At 33.1% G+C, this 12,429-nt stretch overlaps 3 protein-coding genes and 1 long non-coding RNA gene across 22 annotated transcripts in view; 2 read left to right on the top strand and 2 right to left on the bottom strand.

Moving 5' to 3' along the window:
- Positions 1-2,683, top strand: part of LOC138188064 (pro-resilin) — a 31,249-nt gene extending 28,566 nt beyond the window's left edge. For all 13 annotated transcript variants that reach the window (XM_069129484.1, XM_069129487.1, XM_069129486.1 and 10 more), the window contains 2 exons: positions 1,202-1,534; positions 1,893-2,683. In XM_069129484.1, the coding sequence (XP_068985585.1) occupies positions 1,202-1,534; positions 1,893-2,159 (600 nt within the window). In that variant the 3' untranslated portion in view covers positions 2,160-2,683. The remainder of the gene's footprint in view (positions 1-1,201; positions 1,535-1,892) is intronic.
- On the bottom strand, positions 444-6,964 carry LOC138188068 (uncharacterized). 2 transcript variants are annotated; one of them, XR_011175351.1, is made up of 5 exons: positions 6,702-6,963; positions 6,421-6,628; positions 4,047-6,209; positions 2,677-2,826; positions 444-883 (listed from the first exon to the last, which is right to left on the bottom strand). It is a non-coding gene; the product is annotated as an uncharacterized LOC138188068 (long non-coding RNA). The 2 variants fall into 2 exon arrangements; XR_011175350.1 differs by lacking the exon at positions 444-883 and having other exon boundaries at positions 2,691-2,826; positions 6,714-6,964.
- Positions 3,985-8,264, top strand: LOC138188058 (BBSome complex member BBS7). Of its 5 annotated transcripts, XM_069129469.1 has the most exons (13): positions 3,985-4,201; positions 4,324-4,513; positions 4,614-4,782; positions 5,096-5,172; positions 5,248-5,500; positions 5,672-5,934; positions 6,033-6,222; positions 6,310-6,390; positions 6,515-6,661; positions 7,029-7,150; positions 7,216-7,325; positions 7,404-7,683; positions 8,129-8,264. In XM_069129469.1, exons 1-13 carry the CDS (start codon positions 4,060-4,062, stop codon positions 8,253-8,255), a joined length of 2,151 nt encoding a protein of 716 aa, XP_068985570.1. In that variant the 5' UTR covers positions 3,985-4,059; the 3' UTR covers positions 8,256-8,264. The 5 variants fall into 5 exon arrangements, with proteins under 5 accessions (XP_068985570.1, XP_068985569.1, XP_068985568.1 ...); XM_069129468.1 differs by having other exon boundaries at positions 5,096-5,500; XM_069129467.1 differs by having other exon boundaries at positions 7,216-7,683.
- Positions 8,265-8,503: 239 nt separating this feature from the next.
- On the bottom strand, positions 8,504-12,422 carry LOC138188059 (zinc finger protein 271). 2 transcript variants are annotated; one of them, XM_069129472.1, is made up of 7 exons: positions 12,291-12,422; positions 11,430-11,757; positions 10,693-11,362; positions 10,308-10,526; positions 10,096-10,238; positions 9,161-9,801; positions 8,504-8,871 (listed from the first exon to the last, which is right to left on the bottom strand). In XM_069129472.1, exons 2-7 carry the CDS (start codon positions 11,679-11,681, stop codon positions 8,853-8,855), a joined length of 1,944 nt encoding a protein of 647 aa, XP_068985573.1. In that variant the 5' UTR covers positions 11,682-11,757; positions 12,291-12,422; the 3' UTR covers positions 8,504-8,852. The 2 variants fall into 2 exon arrangements, with proteins under 2 accessions (XP_068985573.1, XP_068985572.1); XM_069129471.1 differs by having other exon boundaries at positions 12,277-12,417.
- Positions 12,423-12,429: the final 7 nt, after the last annotated feature.

Here is a 12,429-nt window from a genome sequence, read left to right on the forward strand (position 1 = left end):
CTGATAATTCATTAATCTCTTCTTTTATGATTTTTTTAGTAAATAACTAAACATTAACTCTGTATTTAATTCTTATAATTAGATCATTTCTTCTTCCTTATAATTGCAATAAGTTATACTCAATTATCGTCTCTTTAATTATTCTTCACTTATAGTGATTGTAATCTTCTGTCTTATGACTTTTTTAATGAGTAAATAAGCTTTAGTTGTCCATTGTTATAGCACCATGTCAGGTAATACAATATGGAAATATGACATACAGGATGTTACAAAAATGGTCTGAATCTTTAAAAAAGTAATTTAACCTGTGTTACAAATTCAATCTACCTTTATCAAATTAGAACTATGTATATTTTTTGCAACAAATGTAACTCGTTAGGTTAAATCTACAATAACTTAGTTAGAAACGATTAAATCGACATCATACAAGTGCATTCAATAAGCTTGTAAAAATCTAATTACTACCACTTGTACAGGACATGTGTCCTAAGATGTTAAGTTTGCGTAATCTCTTAAGCCACTAATTAAAGAAAACAACGCCCGCGAATGTCGCATTATACATCTGTCGACTTATTGCCAAATCCAAGTATAGACTAATTTGCAACACGCCAACAGTTCATTAGATTCGCATCACGTGCTGCGTTTTGTGCCCGCAGCTGACACGCGTTTCGCAGAGAAGAGGAAATGCACTGCCATTAAAGGCTGCGCCATGATTCAGTGTGCTGTTGTGTAAATAGGAGTAGGTGGACGAAGTAGGAGGATATCTTTGAAGAAACAACAATAATCTTTGCAATCATAATTAGCTTCTTCTTCCTCCATCTATTACACAGTTAATTTTGTTCCACTTTTCCTATATTTCACTAGGAGATCCCCTTCGTTGTACCTGCAACAAAAAATTTCTCGTCAGAATCTGTCCTACATTGTAATTTAACAAGTAACATACATACATAGTAATTAAGTAAAATTAACCCTTTCAGGACAAAATTTTTGTTAGGGGTTATAAGAAAAAAGTATTAATAGAAACACTTTTCTTCTTATATTTTTGTAAAGAATTTGTTTTATTTCTTTTTATTAATAACAATGACTTTATTCTTTCTGTAATAGATCAGTTTTATTAAAACCAAATATATTCGCAATTTAGTTGATTAATAATATGCTAAAATACTATTGAATGAATTTATCTATGTGTTTTTCATTGCAGATAGCAATACTTTGCATGGCAGTAGTGTACGTGATATGTGATCTACCACCAGGGACAAGGCGCAACACCTATTTGCCACCTGAACCAACCAAGGGTTACACCTACGACACGCCTCGGATACCATTTACAAAACCAACCACCCCACGACCGTCATTTCCCACGACGACGCCATATTCATCACGTCCATACTCCAAACCGACCCCCTCCAAATTTCCACCATCGAGAACTACTCCTAGCGAAGGGTATCCACCAACAGGTACCAGACCCACCCCAGAATTTCCTGATTATGGAACACCCACTAGACCAACTGGAACTACTTTACCTGCTGGTGGGGTAAGTAACAGTAAAAATATATATCTTTAAAATATTTATAAACTTCTGTAAAGTTGTGTATTTTCTAATCAAAATGTAATGTTTCCCAAATAAGTGGTCTTTGGGCTACAAATATATATTTTTATAGAAAATAGATAGAATACTGTACTTATATATGTGATAAGAAATCTTCAGGACACATATGTTGCGTCACTTTGTGAAAGCAAAGATGTTAATCTCATTCTATATTATACGAATTTAAAAAATTCTATTATCATAATTAACCCCAAAATTTTATCCTTGGTAATTTGAAAAATTGTATTATTATAGTTAATCGCAAAACTCTATTTATCAGACGATTTTTTAAATCTAATTCCAGCACGATCATCATCATCACGAGCCAGGAATGCCATTCGACTTCAACTACGCGGTGAAGGAAGACGCCTTTGGAAATGATTATTCCCACAATGCGATAAGCGACGGAGACATCGTCCGTGGGGAATACAGAGTCCAGCTTCCGGACGGAAGGCTGCAGGTCGTTCGTTACACCGCCGATTGGAAACACGGCTTTAGTGCGCAGGTCTCATACGACGGGAATCCCCGCTTTGACGTACCACGACCGCCTGGCAATTTTGCTGGATATTAGGCTATTAGTGGACTGTGGATGATTATGCATTTATTTAAAGAAAATTTAAAAGTGCAAAACTGTATAAAATGCGAAAATATAATTTCAAGAAAATATCTAAAATAGAAGTACAGTCCGGATCAATAAAACTTAAAGTTATAATCAAAAGATATCAACTAGAACTTAAACTGAAAACTTGAAAACATGAACTAAGAATCATGAAAATACGAAAAAGAATTTTATAATGATTAATATCAAACTCTTGCGTAAAATGGTACAATATAGAAATAGGTCTTATATACAAAAGTTACTTGTTAGAATTATGAAAATTGGATCCACAGTGAACGTATTAATCGAGACCCTACTATACTTATTATAATATATAGTAAGTGAACCAAATCTCCATTTAAGTTCCACTTCTTTAGCTATATTCTCCAAAATTGCATAAATATCCGCAGTCTAGCTATTAGAGTCTAATCTGTGGTTGCGAACCATGTTAACACACGTTTGTCTTGCGGTTCTTATTGTTAGTCTTTACCGTGCTGTCTCTGTGTCTCCATTTGTTGCCGCTAACTAGCTGAGGTCATTGTCTGGATTATCGAGACGTTTCTTTCAGGTCGCTAGTGTCATCAAATAGATAGTTCTACGAGGGGCGTCGCCACTGTCGCATGCAGAACTCTTCTTTGATCTTCACAATGGTTTTTAAAAAATGCAAAAATTAGTAAAACAAGTATTTAGAAATATTATTATTAAATAATACATAAATATTATTATGAAAAGTATAATTTTTAATTGTTAAAATTATTAATAATTATTCTGAAACTTTGGATTAAAATTTTAAGATACCTAGAGCAAAAGAGGAATTCTGCAAGTATCCTCCTTTACAATCTACCATTTTGTTTATAGAATATAAATGAAACAATATTGTTTCTGCGATCACAAATGGTTCAATTCCAGCTGGTACTTATTTTACATCCCCTAGCCATTGCAAAATCTAGATCTAAGTAAAGGAAGACCTTAGACCAGAGTATGTTTTATATTCTTCAGTTAGATGTGTCCAATGGACATGGATATATAGGAGGAAAAAAATAAAAAAAATTTTGATAAAGTCAAGGTGTACTTCTTTTCTAAAGCATAAAGTAGCAGCTAAGGACTAACTTGTAGCAATAACAGTTTGTTTTTAAGGACACTGATGGAACAATACTAACCCTCTGCAATAGTGTGTGCTCTCTATGTATAATAAAACTATTTTTAGTTGTCAATTTTCATCTCCAACAAAAAATTTCAATAACAGATGATTTCTTAAAAACATCAATTGACATATCTTGATGATATGAAAGAAAGTGATGTAAGGAAATTGCAAGATTTAATAAATACACCAAATGATTATGTTATCTTTGATAATAAAAGTATACATGCTTTTTAATACATGCATGTGTGCATTTCTCTTCGTCTTTCTCAAATTTACTATTACATTACCTCCTACCATTACATTTAGTGTATCTTTATTTGATACGCTGATCTCTTTCTGTATGTAATTTTTTATTTTTTATAATATTATAAGTATTCAAAGAGAAGAGCGTAAAGAATGATTTGTTGTGTTAGTTTGTTACCATGGTTAAATTGATCGACGCGCGTGCGTACGTTTATTACACTCTACGATATTACAAGCAAAGTTATAACAGCCTTCCTAATTACAAAACTAAGAATTTTCATCAAAACCTTAGAAAATTTGCTTATTTAGATTAAAATATTAAAATCTTTCTGATCTGAAAATATTAAAATTTGTTCAAGCATCTAGATATTATTCAGTGTACTGAATGGAATAATAAATACAACTGTGTAAAAGTAGATTTCGAAAAATTTCTGTTTCATATTAGTATTTTAGGAGATATAACAGAAAATTACGTTTTGGTCCAGAATGACTCTGCCACTGTCAAGGACAGACTATACAGCTGTAGGTGTCACATCTAAGGGAACCACCAAGGTCTTCCCTGCTACAGAACACAGGCAAACTCAAAAATTTGCTGTTGCTGACCATGATGGCGTACTTCATGTCTATGGTGAATTTTATTCTTTACCTTTTAGAACTTAAACTAAATCTTTCAAATAAAATTTGCAGGAAGATTTATTATTTCTTCATTTCTTTAAATAAATATGTAAAGACACTTGATATTTTAATAAGGTATAAAGAAAGGAGAGCTACAAGTTTCATTTAAGTCCTTACCAGGACCAAGGATTAACAAATTAGTTCTTGGGGGTACTGGACATGATAAGATTTACATTGCACAAGGAAACACAGTGAAGGGGTATACCAAGAAAGGAAAATTGTTCTTGGAATTTGATACAAACCTTATAGATCCTATTTCAGCACTGTGAGTAGATTAGATAGAAAAAAATGAAAATTCAAAATAAAAATTAATTTTAAATAAATATTTATCAATTCCAACCAAATTAATGGAGATTTTTCCACAGATATGTGCTGGGTCCAAATTTGGCAGCATGTGCAAGAGATCTTTACCATAGATACCACGATTGCAAAGATGCTGATTCCTATTTAGCTGGTGAAACTTTATATGACATTGTCCTCCTACCTACTGATGGCAATTTCATGTTTGCTATACTAGCTTGTGGAGATTGTGCTGTAAAAATCTTAATCAACAAGATAATAAATAATAAAAGTTAACTACACTATAGGCAGTACATATGCTAACATTATAAAACTGTAAATGTTTATGCAATTTCATATTTTTATGAATGCAATTGAAGTAATGGAAACTTTATGCATATTTGCATCTCCAAATTTCCCATAAAGGCATAAACATCCACAGTCTAATTATGAATAACGGAATCCAATTCCCTTTTGCCCCAATAAGCATTAGACTAAATACCATTGTACAGCCCAATAACTTTTAATTTGACAACTTTAGATTGACAATAAATTTGGTTTTTTTCAGATACGAGTCCTTCATGGCACCAAAACCCCAGCAATCCTCAGACTTCCAAGTGTGCCCACAGTATTATCTCTCTATAGGTTTCTAAGTTTTCTAAACTATTTTTATATTACTTTGTTTATATTTCCCAAGTGTCTTTCAAGTATTTTTTATAGGGAAGGTGATCTTGAATCTAAAGAACGTGTTCTGGTTGGAACTATAGATGGCAAAGTGGGTTTGCTGATCCTTCACGGTAACAAAACACTGAGGATCACTTGGCTTTTGAATATGACAGGCTCAGAAGTCACTTCTTTAGATACTTATGAACTACAAGATGGTCTAGATATACTTATTGGCAGACAGGACGGTACCGTTGAAGTATATACTTTTCCTGAAGAAGATATGTTGCCATTTCTGCGGTATCGTTATGTAGGTATAACATATTTAAACTTTAATTCTTAACTGTTTCAATATTTTTAATTTCCTTAATTTCCTTTTTTAATTTATTCAGTAGTTTAATTTTTTAAATTCCCTAATGATTTATTGGTATAGCTATGTAAAAATTCAAAGAACAAACATTCTTAAAAATTAATTTCATAGAATGCCAAGGAAAGCATCAGTTCAGTGGTAGGAGGAATAATTGGTGCAGCAGGATATCCTGAAGTATTAGTCACCACATATTCAGGACGAATATTTGGCTTGACTACTAAGCCTCCTGGACTACTAGAAGCTGACCAGAATGATGGTTTGACCAAGTTAAAGGCAGAGATAGAACAATTACAGGAAAAGCTTAAGGAGGAAAAAGAAGCAGCTAGTTTTTCAGTTGACCCTTTAGCACCATTGATTCTATCTGTAAATCATAGGTATAGAATTAGAAGAACTATTCTTCACCTATCATTAAATAAAATACAATATAATAATTAAAAAAATCAAATTATAAAATGAAACTTATTTCTTGTAGAATGATTTTAAACAGAGAAGATGCATCATATTCCCTTTCCATAGAACTTGATACACCTATTGATAACATTTTGATACAATCAGATACTCCAATTGAATTATTGGATGTGGAAAGTAACAGTGCAGTAGTTAGTCTGTCTACTTGTAATCCTAGAGAAGGCAATTTTGTTCTTGCTACCTATCGTTGTCAAGTAAATATAAATAATTTAATCATTATTAGAAATTCGACTAAATAATTTAATATTTCATATTTGATATTTTAGTAATAATTTTTGTAGGTAAATACTAATCATCTTGAAATGAGGCTAAGGACAATAGAAGGACAGCCTGGTACTTTACAGATTTACGTCACTTCACAAGTATTAATACAATACAAAATTTCTAATCACCTCATTTCTGGTTATACCACAATTTCTGCAACAGCATATATAACTATACTAATATAATATAAAAATCTAAATATATAATCCTTTTTCTATTCAGGTACAACCAAAATGTTGTCGCAAAATATCAATACCCATATCTGCTCTTTCTCTTCATGTAAGACAGCACGAAGTCGATAACTCGGAAACTCACGTTGAAGGACCCTTTAATGAACTGAAATTAATTGGAGGTTTTACTATTGCAGAAGTAAAATTTCAAATTTTACAATGATAAAATAAATATTAACCCCTTAACCTACGATTTACGTTCGAGAATTTTGGGTTGAAAACGTAAACAAGCTATTATTATATATTATATTATATATTATATTTTGCCCAATCATCGTACTACAGGCTATGCCCGTAGTTGTAGGTTAAGCGGTTAATAATTCAGAACTATAAAGTTACTGATTTTTACGCCTGTCGCCGAGCAACCTATCGTACACCTATTCATGAGATGTCAATAGCTTGCTAGTCTACAGGCGCTCGAAAGTTTTAATTACCATAATATTCTGTACTTAAAGATAACAAAACTATTATTTTGATATTTCTTTTTCCAATTTTACATATCTCAGATGCATGCATGGCTTTCTTTCGCGTTATCAGATGTGCCGGAGAGACCTCATTTGGAGGAAGGAGAAGCTACTTTGACATATGTCTCATCTTTCATTGGAACCCTCCTAAAATGCAAATACAAGTAAGTTCTATATCATATTAATAATATAAATATTGAATCCGATTTAATGATTTCTTAATTGGCAGAAAAGGAAGTGCAATTTTCCTAGGAGAGAATATATCAAGCATCATAATTCTCAGAGACATATTAACCAGGGAGGCAACAAAAAGAAAAATTAAATTAGACGTTTTCTGTGGTATATTATATATCTATCACAATATGAATTACTATTTCCTTTTCAAGATTTCCTCTCTTATTCCGTATTTCTGCATAGATGTTTCTGATGGTAGTATATCCAGAGTATTGGAATTAATTTTTCCACAATTAAATGCTGCTCATGACCTAATTACAAAAGTAAAAATTTTGAATGCTCTGGAGGAATGGGAGTTGAAGGAAAATCCTAAAGAAAATCTGTGCTCAGAGTATCAGGAATTGATACAGAAGGAATCAGAGATCAAATCCCAAATGGCAAAGGACAATGAAATATTGGAGAGGCTACACGCAGTAATTACAGATCTCTATGTTGATTGGGAAAGAGCGAAACGTTCTCGTAGGTATGTATTAACAAATAATCCAAATCGATAAAATTTTGTACCATCTTCTTTCAAAGAATATAATATTCTTAATCTCCTCAACACTTATTATTCCAAGTATTTTTATTCAATAAGACAAAAATTTTAACAAAACACTTTTTTACTTAATAGAATTAATATTAAATATTAATCATTTATTTTTTTTTCTTTTTCTTTTTATGCCATGTCTTATAAATTATAGGGAAGTCTTTGTAAGAACACAATTTGCAATATAACAATGGCAAAATTTATATGAATTAACACAAAATTCTATAATTGTCTTTGGTTACTCTGTCGATAACGAAATTGGAGGACCCATACACGTCGGGTGATATAAGAAATGAAATTTTATTGGGAGAAACGTTAAAAAATAAAAGATTGTTAAATTAATTGCTCCACCTTCTATGTACATCCTATGTAATTTCAGAATCGGTAGCAAAGACGTTACGGAGAAGCTCAGCGCAGCCCTTAAGTCCAGAGAATTAGCTCAAGTTTTACAAGCTTTTATTGACACGAGTAACACGGTACCTCCACCATCCTTGTATAAAGACTGAACTAACACCCTTTCTTTTTCTCGCTTCGTGGAAAATGCAATAAAAGTGGACCACAGTGTTTCTATAAATGTTTTCACGTAAAAAATATATTTTTTTTGCCAACGACGATTCGCGAATATAAACGATTAACTTACCTAGGACTTAAGAAATGTACACTTATATTAGGTATCTTAATTATCGTTAATTATAGTACAATATATACGTGTAAGTTATCTATATACGTATATGTGTATATGCATTCATGTATTTATATACATTTTCGACTAATTAAATTGATATAATTTTGTTGTAATATAGGAGTTTGCTTCTATACATATATATGCTTGTACTTCCCAAGTTCTTCTGCTAAAAACAGTCTTAAGAATAATATTTTTTTTCTTAAACACTACATTCATAATATTCTTTTAAAAAGTAACTCGCAAAGAAATTGGAAAGTACGTTTATGCACATCAACGATAGGCAGTGCGTTGATGTATAGTACTTCGATTCAATCAGTCTGACGTGTTCAACATCTGACGTGTGTCTGGTCTCACAAAGCGCCAATTTTGTGCGAGAGATCTTTCATTCTCAATGTCACAAGGAACAATCCAACAGCCATTACATGAAGAAATACTGCCTGTAAGAACAATAATAAAAGAATAAGTCTCAGCAATATGTTTTACAATATAAAATAAAATAAATCAAAGTATTATTATACTGGTGGTAATGATATAAGCATGGTTGTAAATTAAAGCTGGATGGATATCGATTGATGTAGGCACACTGAGGATAGCCACATTTCTCGAGATCTCCAAAAATGTCTCAAATCCCACATTTCTTTTCATTTAATCAAATTTTTAATTTTTAATATTATCTTTAGATTGTATCATTTTCTGCTTTGTAATCCTAACAGTAGATAAACTCACATGTTATCAGTACGAACAACTGCCTCCAAAGGATCTCTGTCAGGGTTCGCGTCTGGTGCCGTTGTCACTGTGTATTCTAAAGTTTGTCCACCAGCATGTGGTAGAATACTTTCAGGATTATCATCAGGAGGAACGATCTCCACGACTCCTGTGGCTTCCACTTCGAGTTTCAAGTCACGAACGAGATCTTGAATGGTCTTCGCTTGCGAACCTTTGTCGTGATCTTCTGCTACGTTCTTCGTGGCCATGACTCTGTTCATGGGTCTATCAGCTCTTCCTCTTGAGTGCGTATGCATGTGCCTCTTCATATCGCTTCGCACTCTAAATGGCTTCCCACACACAGCACATTGGTGGGGCTTTTCACCAGTGTGTATACGACGATGGTTTTGCAAATAACTGCTCGCTCTGAACGTTTTGTTGCAGTACTCGCAGCGGTAATTTTTTTCACCGGTGTGGATCCTTCTGTGAACGATCAAAGAGTATTTCCGAGCGAAATCCTTGCCACAGTACTCGCACTGATATTGCTTTTGCTCCGAGTGAATACTAGTCGCGTGGTACTTCAGATCTCCCCATTGACGAAAGTGGCGACCACATTCTTCGCACTTGTAGGGCTTGTCGCCACTGTGAAGGCGCTTGTGGACCTAGATTTGAAAAAATTTGTTTAAAAACTTATTTTGATTCCGAAGATTCCATAATTTTATTTTTACATTTCTTCCTTTTCTCAATAGAACTTATTATAGAATTCACTATAAAGCTGTATAGAACTAATTTTGCTTAATTTCTTGGCTTCTTTGTAGAACTTTTCTACTCTATCTTGCACAATTAAAATGTTCTTTACAATATTGTTTAATAAATAATTTTTATTTACTGCAAATTGGCTTAAAAAGGTTTAACCTACAATACCATATTAGTCCATGAAATTGAAATTGTCTCACCTTTAACGCACTAGCAGCAAAGAAGCTCTTTCCACAAACTTCACACTGGTGAGGTCGTTCACCACTATGAGATCGCATGTGGTATACTAAACTATTTTTATGATGGAATGACCGGTCGCATTGGGGACACGTTAATTCGTCATCTTCCAAAATAAAAAAATCTTATAAGTATGCAATTAAAAGAAGAAGCCCTTGCATGTATATATACTTACTTGACTTCCTAGCTTTCAATATCTTCTTTTTCTTCGTTGTTTGTGGAATGTCAGTCTTATCTTTATCATGTATACTCTGTTCATTGACTGTTGATGGTTTTACATGGTCCCTATGTACGTGATCCGTGACATCAGTAATCGTCCACAATGGTGATTCGTTGTTCACCGAGGACAATGGAGATTCTGTTTCATCATCTATATGTGCACCTGTCTCCTCTACTGCAAATATACAAATCAATATTGGTTAGATTCATCTAAACTGTTAAATATTAATTATACAAAAATAATTCTTGAAACTATCACAAATGAAAAGTACAAAAGACAAACATAAAAGATCAATTCTTGGTGATTTTTTTTATTTTGATGTAATAGTTCTTATACTTACCAACACCCCTGATGCCCTCCATAAGATCTTCAGGTTCACTGAACTCTTCAATAACTGTATTTTCCAGATTTTGAACAGACTCTGGTACAGATATCGTAATATTCGTATTGGTTGCTTGTGCTATTCTGGTTTCCTGTTTGACAGGCTCATAATGTACCTTCAAATGTTCGAAAAATTTTAATTGGCTACTAAATCTAGAACTGCACAGTTCACACTTGAATATATGAGTCTGTATATCGCTGGAAGAGTCAGCGTTTATGACATCCGTATTTATCCTACTACCATCCTTCCTTGCCGAGTTTCTTTTGGTCTGTTGTTTCAATTTACGAGGTATCCTTTTTTTATGAGGCAAGGATCTTTTCGGTCCTGAACTTGGCGTTGCATCTTCACTGCTTTCAGCTGATACATCAACGTCATACTCGCTTTTCACGTTTATGAACTCCTGTTTTACATTCTGCGTGATGCGTTTGAAAGGTTGTAACGTTGGATATACCGGGTTTGGTTCTGGGACAGTTTGGATAGAATAAGTATTCACAGGAGTTAGAGTCTCTAGATGAGAAACGTCTGGTAAAGTTGGATCTTCATGTTGGGATTGACTATGAAGATGTTGCTGTTTTTGTTGTTGTTGCAATTGAACAGCAACCAAAGCTGCTGCCAGTCTTCTGTCTTCCTGTTTAAAAAATCCAAAATCAGTTTCTAATGTGTGAATATGAAAAAACAATAAATTATTCTTATACCTCTGTTAAATCATGTTGTAATAAATCTTCTGTTTCATAATATTGAGTTGCCGTACCATAATCTGTGCCGACACCAGCATTGATCATATCGACAACCATTCCTTCAGAAATTAGTTCTCCATTAAGAGTTAGAAGAGGAACACTTTTGCTCAGAGGCTCTCCATCGGCCCTTTGGATGGTAATGTATTGTGCACCTTCCATTCCCTCCAGCAGCACTGCTTGTGCTTCTTCTGTTGTTACTTCCATATTCATTTGGCTCAGCTGCTGATGGGAGAAAATTTCTTCTAAGATTATTTCCTTGCCATCTGTAAAAACTAGCTGTTTGTGGCTAGAAAAAAAAGATACATGTGAATTATTTTTATTCTAACAGTTTCCAATAAATATATTTGGATTTGAAATAATATTCTTACTAACATATTTTGATTTACCTCATTCCTTGGAAAATGTCATTAAAAATTTTCTTTTCTTTAACAAAAGTATTAATTTCAATAACATATACAGCATAAATAAGTTTTATCATGTTTATTTCCATTTATCTATAATAATACATTTACAAAAGTATAAAAAAAATATAAAAATTTTCTGTCACAAAAAAATATATTTTTTCATAATAAGTATATAAATTAGTATATAAATTTATATAAATATAAATTAGTATTATTATTTTTAAGCAGATTGTAGCAGATTCATCGTTCTTATTTATAGAAAGTGAATCAACGATTCAAATTTCGCGCGCTAGTGTATTACAGAAATGACAGCGGAATCAAGGTCACTGCACCCGGAGCTCTTAGAAAATTTCTCTCGGGGCTTGATTTGCGTCCCAGCGGAAAAATCGGCCTCCTCTCACCTTCCTGTACCAACCTTCGCAAGCCCACGTCGATTTTTCGTCTCCTTCGAGAAAAACTTGAACGACATAAACAAAGCAAAATATTGAAACACTGTAGGACAAAATGTGACAACAGTGCTTGGGTCTTGACGCCATTAGAACGGATGCACCCTT

The sequence above is a fragment of the Bombus flavifrons genome, chromosome 16 (genome assembly GCF_040668555.2).
Source record: "Bombus flavifrons isolate JBK064 chromosome 16, iyBomFlav1_principal, whole genome shotgun sequence".
NCBI classification, from domain to species: Eukaryota; Metazoa; Arthropoda; class Insecta; order Hymenoptera; family Apidae; genus Bombus; species Bombus flavifrons.

Bases quoted from the DNA above. Each gene is read 5' to 3' on its own strand.
- LOC138188058 (XM_069129466.1), top strand. From the start codon at position 4,060: ATGACTCTGCCACTGTCAAGGACAGACTATACAGCTGTAGGTGTCACA. The intron at 4,202-4,323 runs GTGAATTTTATT...TATTTTAATAAG, and splicing joins TGGCGTACTTCATGTCTATG to GTATAAAGAAAGGAGAGCTA. The intron at 7,151-7,215 runs GTAAGTTCTATA...CTTAATTGGCAG, and splicing joins CTCCTAAAATGCAAATACAA to AAAAGGAAGTGCAATTTTCC.
- LOC138188059 (XM_069129471.1), bottom strand. From the start codon at position 12,344: ATGTCGTTCAAGTTTTTCTCGAAGGAGACGAAAAATCGACGTGGGCTT. The intron at 11,758-12,276 runs GTGAGAGGAGGC...TTTTTTTTCTAG, and splicing joins GCGAAGGTTGGTACAGGAAG to CCACAAACAGCTAGTTTTTA. The intron at 10,527-10,692 runs GTAAGTATAAGA...GTATATTTGCAG, and splicing joins GGAGGGCATCAGGGGTGTTG to TAGAGGAGACAGGTGCACAT.